Source organism: Grampus griseus (genome assembly GCF_964374135.1).
Source record: "Grampus griseus genome assembly, chromosome: 9".
Lineage (NCBI taxonomy): Eukaryota > Metazoa > Chordata > Mammalia > Artiodactyla > Delphinidae > Grampus > Grampus griseus.
This window is the reverse complement of record NC_139003.1, coordinates 37057125-37072286: the sequence shown is the minus strand read 5'-3', so window position 1 is coordinate 37072286 and position 15162 is coordinate 37057125. Positions and strand designations below refer to the sequence as shown.

General features: G+C 40.8%; 1 protein-coding gene across 1 annotated transcript in view; it reads right to left on the bottom strand.

The window, feature by feature from the left end:
* DOCK4 (dedicator of cytokinesis 4) overlaps positions 1 to 15162 on the bottom strand; it is a gene marked incomplete at its 5' end in the record, with an annotated part of 331569 nt that overhangs the window by 166019 nt on the left and 150388 nt on the right. Inside the window, 3 exons of the mRNA XM_082661517.1 lie at positions 4489 to 4651; positions 5455 to 5579; positions 14975 to 15100. Of these exons, the coding sequence (XP_082517643.1) occupies positions 4489 to 4651; positions 5455 to 5579; positions 14975 to 15100 (414 nt within the window). The remainder of the gene's footprint in view (positions 1 to 4488; positions 4652 to 5454; positions 5580 to 14974; positions 15101 to 15162) is intronic.

Here is a 15162-nt window from a genome sequence, read left to right as displayed (position 1 = left end):
GGTATTCAATTCAGAAAGATAAAAAGAATCCAAGATGCATAAAATTAGCAAAGATAAGGAACAAAGCAACAGTTTCCCCCTATTTGCCTTCTGCTATAAAATAAAAATAAACACCAAACAAAGTTTGAAGTGCATGGCCTTTTGTCCTGAGCTATTAGATCAGGATTAATAAACTGAATGGACTGTTATGTATAATATGCATAACACGATCCCCTTTTACTAATAAAAACCCTGAGTTCATGGATTCTACCTCCTAACTTTTCAATTCATTCTTTCTTGTACCTCAACTCCAACAATTCTGCCCCCTGGGACCCCCAGTTTATTGACCCATCCCTCCATCCCCTCCACTCCAACTTCCCATTTCTGTGGTCCATCATTCTAATCACTTCCTTGAAAATACCCTCAACCCCTCCCCCCTCCACACTTCCACTAATAACACTGCACCCTTGTAAAATCCAATTTGTGGCTCATTCCATGCCTACACTAATCTAAGTTTAATTAATGTGCACTAACCACAGAAGCACCCCGGGATAGGCAAACTTCCTACATTTACCTAATAAACTCACTCTTCTACTTTTCCAGACAATAATTTCATCCAGTCTCCTCTCCTCTCAAGCCTCCAATACCTCGACACTTCCCTCACTTTCAGCTCATGTAGAGAGAATTCCCACATGCCCTAGCATCCACCTATTACCCACCTGCATCTGTCTTCCTGTACTAGGTCTAAACTGCTCTTACCCAAGGCGAATTCTTAACCTTGCGCACCGGGTCCCCTGCTCCTTCCCCAACTCAAGGACACTGCTCCTACAGCTGTCCCCACTCTTCTACATCAGTTTCTCCTCTCTACTGAATGATTTCTCTCTAACAAACATGCTTTAAATGCTTCATCTTAAAAAAGAACACCACCAAAAAACCAATTTCTGGTGACCCACTTTTTTTTATAGCTACTATCCCATTTCTCTGCTCACCTGTATTCTTTATAGCAAAGTTTCTCAAAAGATTTGTCTATACTCACTGCCTGCCCTTCCTTTTCTCCAGCTTATTCTTTGACTCACTCCAGCCAGGCTTTCAACAGCACAAATCTACTAGAACAACTTGTCAGGTTCAGTGACCTCCATGATGCCAAATCAGGTGATAATTTCTCTGTCCTTATCTTATTTATCACTGGCACCTGACACATCTGATCAATTCCCTCTTGAAAAACTTTCTTCATTTAGTCTCCTGGATTCTATTCTTCCTCGATTCTCCTTCAACCTCACTGGCTATTCCTTCTTAATCCACATAATGGCTACTTTACATTCTCCCCAAATCTAAAGGTGTCAGTGCCCCAGGGATCCATCCTTGGACTTCCCTTGCTATCTAAACTTACTTAGACATCTCACCAGTCTCATGGCTTTGAAAATCTTCGACATCTGTGATGTGCTGGAGCTGGCCTGTACTGGCTCACAAGAGCTGGCAGTGTACATCTTTCCCCAACTCCAAGATCAGTGACGTCATGTTGGCAGCTTGAAATTGACCATGGTGGGAGTATTTACCCCATGGAATCAGCAAATGCTGTAATTTAGGGCTTCCCCTCCCCTCTCCATCACCCTGAGTGCTGGTTAAATATTTACAGCACACCACTGAACTATATGTTCTCATTGTCAAGTGTAAGTCTTCAGCTTGGATCTCATTCAACTGCCTACTTGATACGTTGAACGTCTAATAGACTTCTCAGCCTTAACATATTTAAAATGGAATGTTTGATTTTTGCTCTCCAAACAGATTCTTCCTGTTGTCTTCCCCACTTCATTAAATGACCACTTCATAATGAGGCCAAAATCTTGGGGTCAACCTTGAATTTTCTCCTTCTTTCACATCCAATCTGTCAATAAATCTGTAGACAAGAATCAAACCATTTAAATCTCTTACTTTGAGGACTGCATAAGCCCCCTAAATGGCCTGTTCCCATCTGGCCCACCTACAATCTATCATCCATATAGCAGCCAGACTTATCTCCAAACTAAAGCCTCTAATGCCTCTTCTCACTCCAAATAAAGTCCAAAGTCCTTCCCATGACCTAAAAGACAACAGGGGATCTGGCTGCCCTGCTACCTCTCTGGTTCTCACCTCCAAACTCTCTCACGTGCTCATTCTGGCCTCCTTGTTATTCCTTGACAGTGCCAACCATGTTTCATGCCAACCATGTTTCAACCTCAAGTGTTTTATACTTACGGTTCTATATGCCTGAAATATTTTTTCCCCAGATACCCAAAGGCTCACACCTTCACTTCTTTTATGTTGTTGTTGACACACCTCTTTATCAGAGAGCTCTATCCTGACTGCCCTATGTAAAACAGCAACATAGCACCACTGCGTTCTAGCACCTGACTCCAGTTTAGTCTTCTTCACTGTATTTAACCCTACTCGATATATTATAGATTTATTTGCTCAAGTGTTGTCTGTCTTCCCTCTTTAGAGTGAAAGATCTATGAGAGGAGGTATTTTGTTGTGTTCACTGACGTATTTCCAACGCCCAGTAAAATGGTTGACATACAGCAGGTATTTAATAAATATTTGTTTCATGAACAAATATTTTAAAATAAATACATGCACACACAAAGAACACTTGGAAGTTCATGTGATAAAATGACTACACTGATTGTTTGTAGGGACTTTCTTTCTTCTTTACATGTTGCTGTTTCTTCTGAATTTTAACAACAAACATTAAAAACAAAACAAAACAAAACCCTGTGGACAAGGTTTGAAGTACAAGGACAAGATGGCAGAGATCTAACAGGTTCTACTGAAAATCACCTTTAGTCCAGTTTCCAAGTTCTGAGTTATAGTAACTTTCTCCAAATGTTCTTCCTCCTTTTTCTCCCATTTCACTTTTATTTTCCTCTTCTTCTTCCTTAAAGCTCAAAGCTCATCTTAGGCCCAAGTGAGAATTTATAACAAAGATTGGTGGAAGGAATGGTGTGGCACCATGGAAAGTCCTTTATTTTTTCTCACTTTAAATCCTACCCATGAAACTCTTCCAGGAATTTGGAAGAATGGTAAGACCCTGCTAGCCATCTCCCTATATTCTGAAACATCCACAAAAGCATAACTTGTGGAGCTTCTGAGCTAATTCCAAAACATTCCAAAGTCCCAACAACAAGACAAAGTCCTTCTCCTCTCCCTGAATCTTGGGCGAGTTACATAGCACTCAGGCGATGTAACAGGCACATATCTACTGGCAATGCCTCCATTCCTTTCAGACTGGAGAGGAGCCTGCTGCTTCCCCAATAATGTGGTTCTTCTCTATCTCTTGATTTTATTTATTTATTTATCTATCTATCTATTTATTTATTTATTTATGGCCGTGTTGGGTCTTTGTTGCTGCACATGGGCTTTCTCTAGTTGCAGCAAGAGGGGGCTACTCTTTGTTGCAGTGCGTGGGTTTCTCATTGCAGTGGCTTCTCTTGTTGTGGAGCATGGGCTCTAGGCGTGCGGGCTTCAGTAGTTGTGGCGCACAGGCTTAGTTGCTCCACGGCATGTGGGATCTTCCCAGACCAGGGCTCGAACCCACGTCCCCTGCATTGGCAGGTGGATTCTTAACCACTGTGCCACCAGGGAAGTCCCTCTCTTGATTATTATACTGCTCTTGAAGCAAGATTCACCAGAACCTTCTCTGGTCACAATGTACACTACCAGAAGTGCACACTTCTGGGGCACAGGGAAAACCAGACTATCCCTAGACTGGGGGCTGGTGGAGGCAGGGAGTGGGGGCTTCAGAGGGTGGTAATGAATGCAAAAGAATTAAAATAGAGACAACAGGAAATGATAACTTTATGGATAAGTAATGTCCACATGAATAAATCCTGTAACGTCTGTACGTCTTGGGTTTTTTAGATCTATAAAATGGGGAAATTACTTCACATCATCTCTAAGACCTGTTTGAGTTGACATTACTTGATCCTCATTTGAATACTGTTTGAGGATGCATGGTGATGTAGATATATGCAAATCAATATGAATTGGAGCCAATCAGAGGCTTTTCTAGTGACTTCACATGCCTAGGAAAGTCCCCGAGGGTTCCCCTGAGTTGTCTGAGAGCTGGATCAGCTCTTGGCTGGAGAGACAGCAGATGGGTCAGGACTGCCTAAAACCACCTGAGCCAGTCAGGTCTTTACTGCTGCATCTTCTCTTTCTATCTAGTCTTTCCAGACTGTGAGAGTGATGGACTGGGTTTTATGAAAGTGACCAACTTAAGAAGAACCCTGTAGATTTCCATAGGTATTCTGTTTCCTTCCCCTCTTGCATCTATGTTTCCACAGAGGTTATTGGTTCTTCGAGAAGTGAGCCCGTTCACTTCCCAGGAGTTCACTCACCTTCGTTTCTCTCTTGTGCAGGTCTCTGGTTTGTCACACACTTTCTACAGATTAGCCCACACTGTTGTTTCAGCTCAGTTAGCAGACTACCCAGCACAACAAAGCCATGGAGACAATCCTGCCAGACACTTACTGGAACAATGCCGGAACTCGAAGCGGATGTGCGCTCCCCTGAATTTATCCACAGGGATAGGAAGTTTCAGTAGCTCAGACCACCTGGGACTGTTGTTATGATAAAGCACAAAGGAGTGGTACTCGCTAGCTGGTGGCTCTCCAGAGCCAAAGGAGATAAAATCCTAATAAAGGAAATATGCAGGTTAAAGACAGCTTCATTTCAAGATGATGTGGGGAGGAGCAGAGCAATTGCTCTGCTGTATCTGCCTGCTCCCCAAATAGCATTTCAGGTGAAATTATCTCCTCAGTTCTTTACGGGCCTGTTTCTACACTTGCTTCTGCTGACAGGCTGTGTCTGTTTCATCCTGAGGCTGGTCTCCCAGGGTCTACTCGGCTAAGGGAGGACCTCAGTGACATGAGTGAGATGGGCCACTGTGTGCCCAATTTGGAGTCAACGACATGATGAAATTCTCAACCTGCTACAGCCAAAAGCCTGTTCTGTGCCTTCTTGTAAAACTCACTACGCCCCGGGCTCACATGAAACACTTCTTCCATAAAGGAACCTGATATTATAACCCCAATTAGTAAGAGCTTAATCCTCATGCCCTATTTTGGTTAAAATGAAAATACATAGGATGACCTATGATTTTTGCTTTGTTTTACCAATTGCCAAAAGCAAAAGTATGCATCTTCAAAACTATGACAGATGAAAGGGGAAAAATGAAATGGCATAAAAATGCTGCATTTAAGGAATAGCTGTTAGGAGGACATGGCTGACACAAACAAACTGTAAAAGCCTTTTTTTTTTTTTTCTACTTTCTTTTCTAAAAGGCATTTTCATAATTTAAGAAAAAACTACACAGGGGTGGAAAAGAAAAATAAGATTGGAAATAATGCAAATCAGAAATTAGCTGATCGCATTAAAGATGAACCCAAAGCAAGGATGTGGAATTGTTTTACCAAAAAGAATCCAGCATTAACGTACCTTCAAGGTCTGGCCGCTACTCTCTACAATGAACATCGTAACTTCCACATTTCTGGCCACACTCTTTCCTCCTTTCTCAAATTCTCCCCTTTCTATAGTGATGTATAAATCATTCCGCATTTCACCTAGTAGGAGAGGAAAATTGAAACCATGTTATATATAGTAAAAAGTGTAATAAAGTACTCTATCAAGAAAAACTTCAGTTCATAAAAATAGTGTTATAGCATACATATAAAAGTAAAATATACAATATTTATACTTTTATAAAAAGGTCCCCACCCTTACTACCAACATCCAAGAAAAGCAAAGGCCAGCTTCTGCTAGCCTGAGTTAGCAATAGAGTTGCTAGTCTGAGTTAGCAATAGAGTTGCTAGTCTGAGTTAGCAATAGAGTTGCTAGCCTGAGTTAGCAATAGAGTTGCTAGCCTGAGTTAGCAATAGAGTTGCTAGCCTGAGTTAGCAATAGAGTTGCTAGCCTGAGTTAGCAATAGAGTTGCTAGCCTGAGTTAGCAATAGAGTTGCTAGCCTGAGTTAGCAATAGAGTTGCTAGCCTGAGTTAGCAATAGAGTTGCTAGTCTGAGTTAGCAATAGAGTTGCTAGTCTGAGTTAGCAATAGAGTTGCTAGCCTGAGTTAGCAATAGAGTTGCTAGTCTGAGTTAGCAATAGAGTTGCTAGTCTGAGTTAGCAATAGTTAGAAGATGCACATTTAGGAAGGACAGTACTGGGCCTGGGTAGGAAGGTGTTGTCAAATTTCACCATTTTTCAATATTTCCCTCATTTCATTTATGAGGTGCGATTACAAAATGACAGCCTAGCAGGGGTGGCTCAAAGAAACTAGTCTTAATACGTTATAGTCACAGCATTTAGAGAAGAAGAAATACCTAAGTGGAAGAAAATGATCGGACTGCGAAGGGTACAGTTACAATTTAAATCTTTCCCAAAATTCGTGGATGAAATGACCTCACTACTGGAAGAATCCAGAGTAGTGTTTATGAACAGATGTAGAATAAGTCAGTCATACAGACACACTTGGCTTAATATTTCTTGCCATCAAGCTATAAAACAAATGAGAAGGGCCCCGGATTCAAACTGACATAGTCTATGTACACATATATCATCTATTTTTGTTTCTCCGTTAGCTATTTATAAACTTGAATGCTGTTTCATCTTGCCCCCCTTTCTTATTCCTGCAAGAAAAAAACAGAATATAATGCCAGCTAGCAGCGTGAGGCGAACACGCTCGGCAGCACGCTTTGATCTCTCCTTTGAGAATTAAATTAGGGGTAAGCAGTGAGTGGATACGGACATGAGAAGTAAGTAAACCAAGTGTGGCTAGAAAGTCTTTGAAGGTAAATGTTGGTGAGGTTGGCAAGGTTGAGTTTACTTAACATAGCTTTCCAACATTTGAAGGCCCAAACGCAATATATCTTTTTGCTAATAAAAAATCTCTCTTTAAGAAAGTAAATCACCGGAAGGAACAATAACCATACAAATATGCCCACACCTGGGAAATTTCTCAAACTTCCTGACCAAAGTGTTTCTAAGAAAGTACCCTAGCTTTCAAAAACATGGAGGAATACAGGTGTGCCTGGTCACCTTCCTACATAAAGACCAACTTTTAATGAGAACATCATTTGCAAATGACTTTGGCGGAACAGGAAACAGATGGGCCATAAAAGAGAGAAACTGAATAAGTTCTAAAAGGGATGACGTCTCACCCACCCTTTACAAAGAGTATATAAGGAATACATTAGTGGAAACAACTAATACAGTGGTCTCTGTCTTATGAATTTCTCAGTACTCTCACACAACTCATACAAATCAACCTGGAAAGGCAATGAACTTGGAATTCTAGGAGAAAAGCAACGTATTTCAACACATGTAAAAGTATATGTGTATGCTTTGAAGGTTTTTTGTTTTAACCATATCCATTAAAAAAAAATTTTAAGAGAAAATGGTCCAGTAAATTTTACAAGTTTTCTAGTTTTTTTATAACTCAATTCATCTAATTACTATAAAGTTATCATTTTATATATATGTATTCATACATACATAACACACATTCTCAATGCTATTTATTTTAACAACTACATTATAGAATAAATAAGCTCACAAACTTTGTCCTCTGAAGCCATCAATTTCAACTCAAAACAGGTCTGCAACGCTAATGGTCTGCACACGTGCTATTTCAACAATCCGAGAGGAAATTCTTGACAATAGTTTTCCCGCGAACAGACTCGGCAGGTAAAAACACAACACAAAAATCAAGGTACTTCAGAGCAAAAGATGTTAGTTAACAGTAGTAAAATTCCTTTGCTTCTTGGAGGAGGTGACACATGATGAGTGGCCGTGCTTACACACAGACTATAAAACACACACTGATTAATGGGAAGTACAGCTACAGGAGTTTTTACCTTAGAAATTTCTCGTAATGAGTGATTAGCTTGTCCAAGCTACATGGGGATTAACTGTCACGCAAAATGGAGAGGAAATGTTTCTTGGGAGGGGGACTTCCAACTCTCAGCTGTTGGAAGGACCAGCAACTCTGACTTAAGCAAAGACGGGGGGTGGGGAGCGGGGGTGGTGAGGGAGGTTTGCAAGGCAACCTGTCTCCCCCCCCTCTGTGTGCAGGCTGGCCCTACAGAAGAACAGGGGTGGGGGGACAGTAACATACTGCCAGTGCCAGGAAATTCTTTCTTCATGTATTCATTCAGCAAATATACCGTGAGCACCTACTATGTGCCAGATATTATTCTAGGCCCAGTACATTCAGCAGTGAACAAAGCAAAAATGGCTTCCCTGTGGAGGGATTCTAGTAGGAGTAGGTCTTGAACAAAGAAGTAAAACACAGAGCACACTGAATAATGCTAAGTGCCATGGATAAAAGTAAGAGGAGATGGGGTGTTGAATGGAGGAGAGGGGGTGTCACATGAGAGAGGCCCTCACTAAGAGGATGAGACATCTGTGGAAGCTATGGTGTGTTCCAAGGGGACCAAAGTTAAAAATGGCCTTTGCTTCCCAAATGGACCCCTAGAGCTGGTTTAGCTTATAACTTTGCTGGATTCTTCTCTCTCTTCTGAATTCAAATAAGCCTAAAAAAAGGTAGGGTCACAGGAAGACTGGAATAAGGAGATCTGGATTCAAGTCTTTCTCTGCTACCGTCTATTTTCTGTGACATTAGTCTAGACAGGGTAAGATAAACCCTGGGGCCTCAAGTTTCTGTGTTATGAAAGTGGGGAAGGGGTAAAGGCAGAGAGGTAGGGATGGGAGAGGCAGTAGGAGGGCCGAGACTATTATGTCATGCTTGCTGTTTCTGTGACTTACAAAAGAAGTTCTGGACTGTAACACACTCATAAATTAAAACACCTTATACATATGTTTTAGTTTTCTGTTCTTTAACTGTCACTGTCCCTGTCCCTGTAACCCTCTTTATCTTTTGCAAAACTTTTAGACTAAAATAAGATTTCTTTGAAAAGAGAATACATGACAAGAACATTTCTCCTGAATGCCATTCTGCCTGTGTCCCCCCAGGAATCTGCAGCTTGTTATGTTCTAATACTGCAAGGTGCCACATTTTGCCAAAATACGCAGAAGGATAAAGTTGAAACAAGTGCTAATTAAAGTCAATACACTTGAGGTTGGCTCTGGAGAAAACTAATAAGCCCAAATGGTGTTAAGAAAGCACCTTGGGTAATTAGGAGAGAAATCATAAACTAAGTATGAAATGGAGTCATAGCACCAATCGTGAAAAGCTACTTGCCTGACAATGTTTATTAATATCTTGCACATCTTAAATTTATTGCTCTGTAAATTTGATGTGCTTGACACTTCTCTCTGTTTCACAGGCCCACTGACTGGGAAGCCTTTACACATGTGAAGGCTTCTCAAAACATCACTGTAGACGAGATAGACATAAGGCCACAGCAATAGGAACAAACTCAAAAAGAGTTCAGTGACTACAATCAAATGAGGTTGATTTATGGCTTGATCTCAACAGGCAAGAGGTTTTTATCAGTAGCTGAAAACCTGATCCTTGATTCTGTCCTATGAATGAACTGGATAAAGGCATAGAGGACATGCTCATCACGTCAAGTAAACCACTGTCCCCAGCCACAGGGGCTAGTCCAGTGCCTTTTCTGTGCTAGATATTTGCTGTTATTTTTGGAACTGGAAAAGAAAAGTTCCTGTCCTTCTTAAAAACAAAAGAACATACATAAAAGACTCCGGGTTTTTGTGAACTTAGATGATGATGATGATGACGATGATGTTTAGTAGTAGATAGTAGCAGATAGACAGTAGTCAGGTACTTATAGCCAAGTGCTACAAGTAGAATATCTCATTAAATCCTCATATTAACCTTATAGAAAGGCCCTATTATTTCCATTTTACAGATGAGGAAACTGAACTATAGAGATTAAGAATCATGCCCAATGTACTATCCGTATCTCTGCTTTACCCATGAAAATGTAATTCAATAGGATGAGAACATCCATCAAATAAGCTAGTGCAATTCAGCCTTTGTCTCCAAAAGACTAGTGCCTTGAGCAAGGAAGGTAACAGTCCCACCCTGACTGGTCAGACCAATTATGAAGCACTGATTTCATTTCTAGGACAGAGACAGACAGAAACGGTATCATCCAGACCATAAATGATATGGAGAAGGGACCCATCAGAGGAGAGATGAGGGAGACGAGAGTTAACTGAATTTTAAAATGTTGAGGTTACAAGCAGAGAAACTCAACCCAATGGATAGAAGGTAGAGGGAGACGAGTTCAACATGAAAGAGGTCATTTTGAGAGAAGATGTAAGATGTGATGGTGTGATCTTGGCCATTATTAATACTCAAGTACAAGCCGGAAAACCATCCTCAGGGACCTCAGGAGGACATTCAGGCACTGGACACATGGTTGAGCTGGATGGCCCTTCATGTGTGTAGCAGGCACCCCGTTACCTCCCCAAAGATGTCCAGGTCCTAATCCTGGGAACCTGTGAATAGATTACTTTACACGGCAAAAGGGACTTCACAGATGTGATTAAGCTGACAATCTTGAGATGGGGAGATTTTCTTTGATTATCAGGGTGGACTCAATATAATTACAAAGGTCCTTATAAGAGGGAGGCAGAAGGTCAGGGTCAGAGAAGGGGATATGATGAGAGAAGCAGAGGTTGAATGATGTTGGGCCATAAGCCAAAGAGTACAGGGAGTCTCCAGAAGCTGGCAAAGACAAGAAAATGCATTCTCCTTTAGAGAATGCATCAGAAGAAATGCAGCCCTGCTGACACCCTGATATTAGCCCAGTGAGACTCATGCAAACTTCTCATCTCCGGAACTGTAAAATAGTACATTTGCATTGTTTTAAGCCACCCCATTTGTGACGATTTGTTACAGTAGCCATAGGAAACTAATATAATATGCCATTCACACCTAGGCTTCTACTACTTCAGGATACCTTCAGGGCAGCGGTGGAGGGGGGGAGGGGCAGGGTAAGGGATAGGGGCAAGATTCACAAGTAACAGGAAATCAAGGCAGACCACACACAGGGAAAACTTATGCATGGGATGAAAAATTAACCTTGGATTTCTCACATAGAGTACACTTCAGTAAAACATATCTGTTCTCGTTTTTGTTTTGCTTTATTTTAAAAGAATACTCTGAGATGTTAAGCTTTCGAGGGGGTAGCTTTTTAATTTATGTTTATGACTATCAAGCAAATGATACAACAGCAGCCATGAAGGACTTTCCAGGCAGTGGTGCACAAAGACAGGAGCAGGGATGGGCTGCCCTTCATACTCTAGGACAACGCATGCATTTCTGGTAGTGTCTGTTGGGGAAACCCTACACCCTTGGGCAAGTGGGGCATGTAAACTTTATAATTTGGGGGCAGCAGCCTCTTCCCCAATGTGATCTGGGGCTGGGATCCAACCTCAGGGTGACACGCCTCCCCCTCTCTTTGGTCACTGTGGCATTCCTTGGGTGAAAGACCACCACTCCTTGGTGACATGATCAGGGGTTCAGATCTAAGCAGAGTAGTTGCACCTATATGATATGGAGGTCCAGTGACTTGGACTGGGGCGTGGTGACCTTTGGTTAGATTTACGATATATTTTTAGGGAACATCAAATAAAGCAGGGTCCCACTTGCTTTCTCCAAAAGAAGGATTATTTGAGGCAATTCCATCTGGTGATGTACATGTCTCTATCAGTAAGTGGTAAATAATAATAATAATATATATATTTAAAAGAGTAAAATTATATATCTTCTTAAATGGGAGGCAAACATCTCTACAACATTCTTCTTACCCCAGTCTTATAAATCACTATCTAGTCAACTTTAACCAAATAGAAATTTGACTTATTTGAACTACTGCCTAAAGACCAAAGGAAAAGGAGGCTTACTCTGGAAAATACTTGTAAAATAAACTTAAACAAATCTGGAAATCACTATCACAGCTACTACTGCTGGCAACCATTTGAAACATAGGCTCTGTTCATCGTTTTCAGTGTGAGCCTCTAGCCTCCAAATCTCAACCCTTCCCTCCCCTATCAGTCCACCACTTTTCCTTAATTCTTTTTAGGATTAGGAACTGCCAAGATGTATTAAAAGTGAATGCAATGGAAGGTATTAATTAAGTGTTCCTTAACAAAGAGGGATAGTTTTACCAGTTGATATGTGACAACAAGTCTCCAGGAGAGAGGGTACAGGTAGGGAAGATAAAGTAGGGAGACCATGATGATTGCCTAGAAAGAAGCATCAACTCAGAATAAGAATGGACCCTTAGGGTGGGAGGAGGACACCGCCTCACCTCCCATGACATTCCTGACACATCAGCCAGCTTTGTTCCAAAGCGTCTGGTGGATGGAAACTTAGTCCTTCCTGATATTCAGCAACGGCTCGAGCTCTGCTTTGTACAGTCTGTTAAGACATTTAAAGCTTGGCTGTCCAATCCCATAACGACTGCCACATGTGGCAACTGAGTCCTTGAAATGTGACTTGGCTGGAAAGAGATGTGCTGTAATGTATAGTAGTTACCAGCCTTCAAAGACTTAGGTTGAAATAGTGTAAAATAACTCATTATGAATTTTTTATATGGATTACCTATTAAAACGATATTTTGGATGCATTGGGTTAAATAAAATATATTGTTAAAATTAATTTCATCTCTTTCTTCCTACTTTTTTAAAAATGGTTACTAGAAAAGTTAAAATTACATTTGTGGCTCGCACTGTATTTCAACTGGAGAGCATTGACTGAAACATTTTCACTGCCCTCCCTCTCATGGGCTCAGAGGCCAGACCATGGAACTTTCTGTAGAGTTATTTGGTTCGTAGGTGGCAGTGATGGAGCTTCACAGAGGGTAACGTTTCTTCTTTGGAAACTGGGTACTCTAAGAAATAAAGTGCTGAATGACTGACCCTTAGCAACAGGAAGGGTTCGGAGGACTTCATGACAGGCCGAAAGCACATGGGCAGGTAGTCTCCTTATACCAGGTGACATTCCCGAGACCAGCCCATGCAAAAGCCAGACCAAGGGGAGAATCTCTGTTTACATGGTTTTCCCATCCCAAATAGAGTTTGGCATTGATGACATTCTGTGATCCTCAAGAAGAGTTTTGTGTACGTTCCTGTTAGTGTCAGGACCACAGATAATTCATTCTGCAGAAAGGCAGTAACTAAGTTAATGAAGGTCCTGTAGGTATAAACACGTGCTTCACCCATCCTGACCCCTATTCACAATACTAACTCTGAAGGACAAGTCTAGAAAAACAAAAGGAAAACAAACAAAAAACCCCATCATCCTAGCAGACTGTCAATATAACACTGGGATCAGAAATGCTGTTCACATATATTTTCTTATTGAAAACTCAGCTCAAGTTTTCATCAGAGCCACCAGTGAGAATTAACTGACAAGTCAAAATTCTAAAAAATAACAAAGGAAAACAAAACAATGGCTGTTATGTTTGCCAATGTAAAACATTCCATTGAGTTGTAAAGTTGCTTTCAGCTGTTTAAGTTAATACACACATCCTTCCCTTCTCCATCTAATTTGAAAGACTCAAAAGCCAAAGAAGAAAAAATGAGAGAAGAAAAAGAAGAAAGTGCTTTAAAAAAAATCTCTTGCAGTCTTGGGCACTGCAGACATGTGTCTAGGAGGATGATTCCCTGGTCAGCATGAACCTCGCCATAACGTGGTATGAGAAAGGGACAGAAGTGAAACTTATTCCACAGAAAGCTCATTTTCATCATTAAAGCCAGACAAGAGCTGCATGAGCACAGCACACCCCAGACAATTATTCAGCCAGTGAAGTGTCATGTTGCTTAATATTTTTCCATTTCTCAATGATGCGGCTCAGAGACCAAGCTGAGGAATTCTTTTAGCAGCTGGCTGCATTCTGTTCTAAAATATGCTTTTTATATTAGATTTACCCATCAATTTGCTTCCCAGTGGGATGAAATTTTTTTCTTTTTTGTTAAAGAGGAAATACCAGCTATTTATAGCAACTGAAGGAAATAATGAATGGTTGCAAGAGCCACTGAATAACATGCCACCAAGTAAACAGTGCTGTAGACAGTCATTTTCGACAATAGTTAACAGAAGATGCTCAGGCAGACTGGGTCCCTAAGCTAGGTCAGGCCACCTCAGGAAACTTTCCAGGCTGTTCTCTTAGGCTTTCCTGCATGAATGCATTTCCGTCAGGAGATCACAAAATGCCGCGACAGTCAATGCCAGTCAGTTTCTGCATCATGTTAGGTCTTTACGGACAACAGTCCTACCATCAGTCTCATAACTGTGCCAGAGGCCTGTCAGATGCAACTTCCATTGCTTGCTTTTTACACATGGGATTTAAACAGTGATTTAAAGGATCCCATTTCTAAAACTACTGTCGACAATTTGAGACTATTTGGTCTATTTTTTTTTTTCTTGGTTGTGGAAAGTAGGATGTAGAGCCCTGAGAAAGACTTACTTGGCATTTACTTTGTTGGTGTGAATCTCCTTAACTTCTACCATTTCCACTCAGAAACAAACACTTTTTTGGAGTCTCTTTTGGTTGCTAATATAGATCTGATTTATATATACAAATAGAAAGAGGAGATGTATAGAAATGCATATAGCGTCTGCATATGGCTGCTGATTTATATACACACATACACACATATCTCTGGTGGAAAAAGCCTCCAAAAAAGGCTAACCATTGCTTAATAACCATTCTTGCCAAAACCTGTAAGGATTTCCCCTAAGTGACTTCAGTAACACTTCCCACCAGAGGGTAAAATATTTTCTGTATTCAACTTCAGTTTTCCTATTATGGCCATAATGAAATGCAACCATGACCCCCACAAGTTATCCACCCTAATATAATAAAAATGTAAAGATTTTTTTAAAAAGGAATTAAATATCTCATTTTATTCTTAAGCATGGCCCATTTGAACTCTTTGAAGCTGACAATTTGAAAAATTTCTCAAGCGTCAAAAGCAGACAAAGTAGCCATATTTCATCATGTAGTGCATCCCAAGTCACTTACCAGGCATAATAATATTAGAAAAACCCAACTTCCGGGTGATGGATACTCCATGAGAAAATACTGATGAGTATTCCCTTCTGATTTGTTCAATGTCTCCATGCAAGAGTTGTAGGGAAACTGCTAAACCTAAAACAAAGGAGACCAGAGTTAAAAAAAGGACAGAAACAGCATGAACAGAAACTGAAATT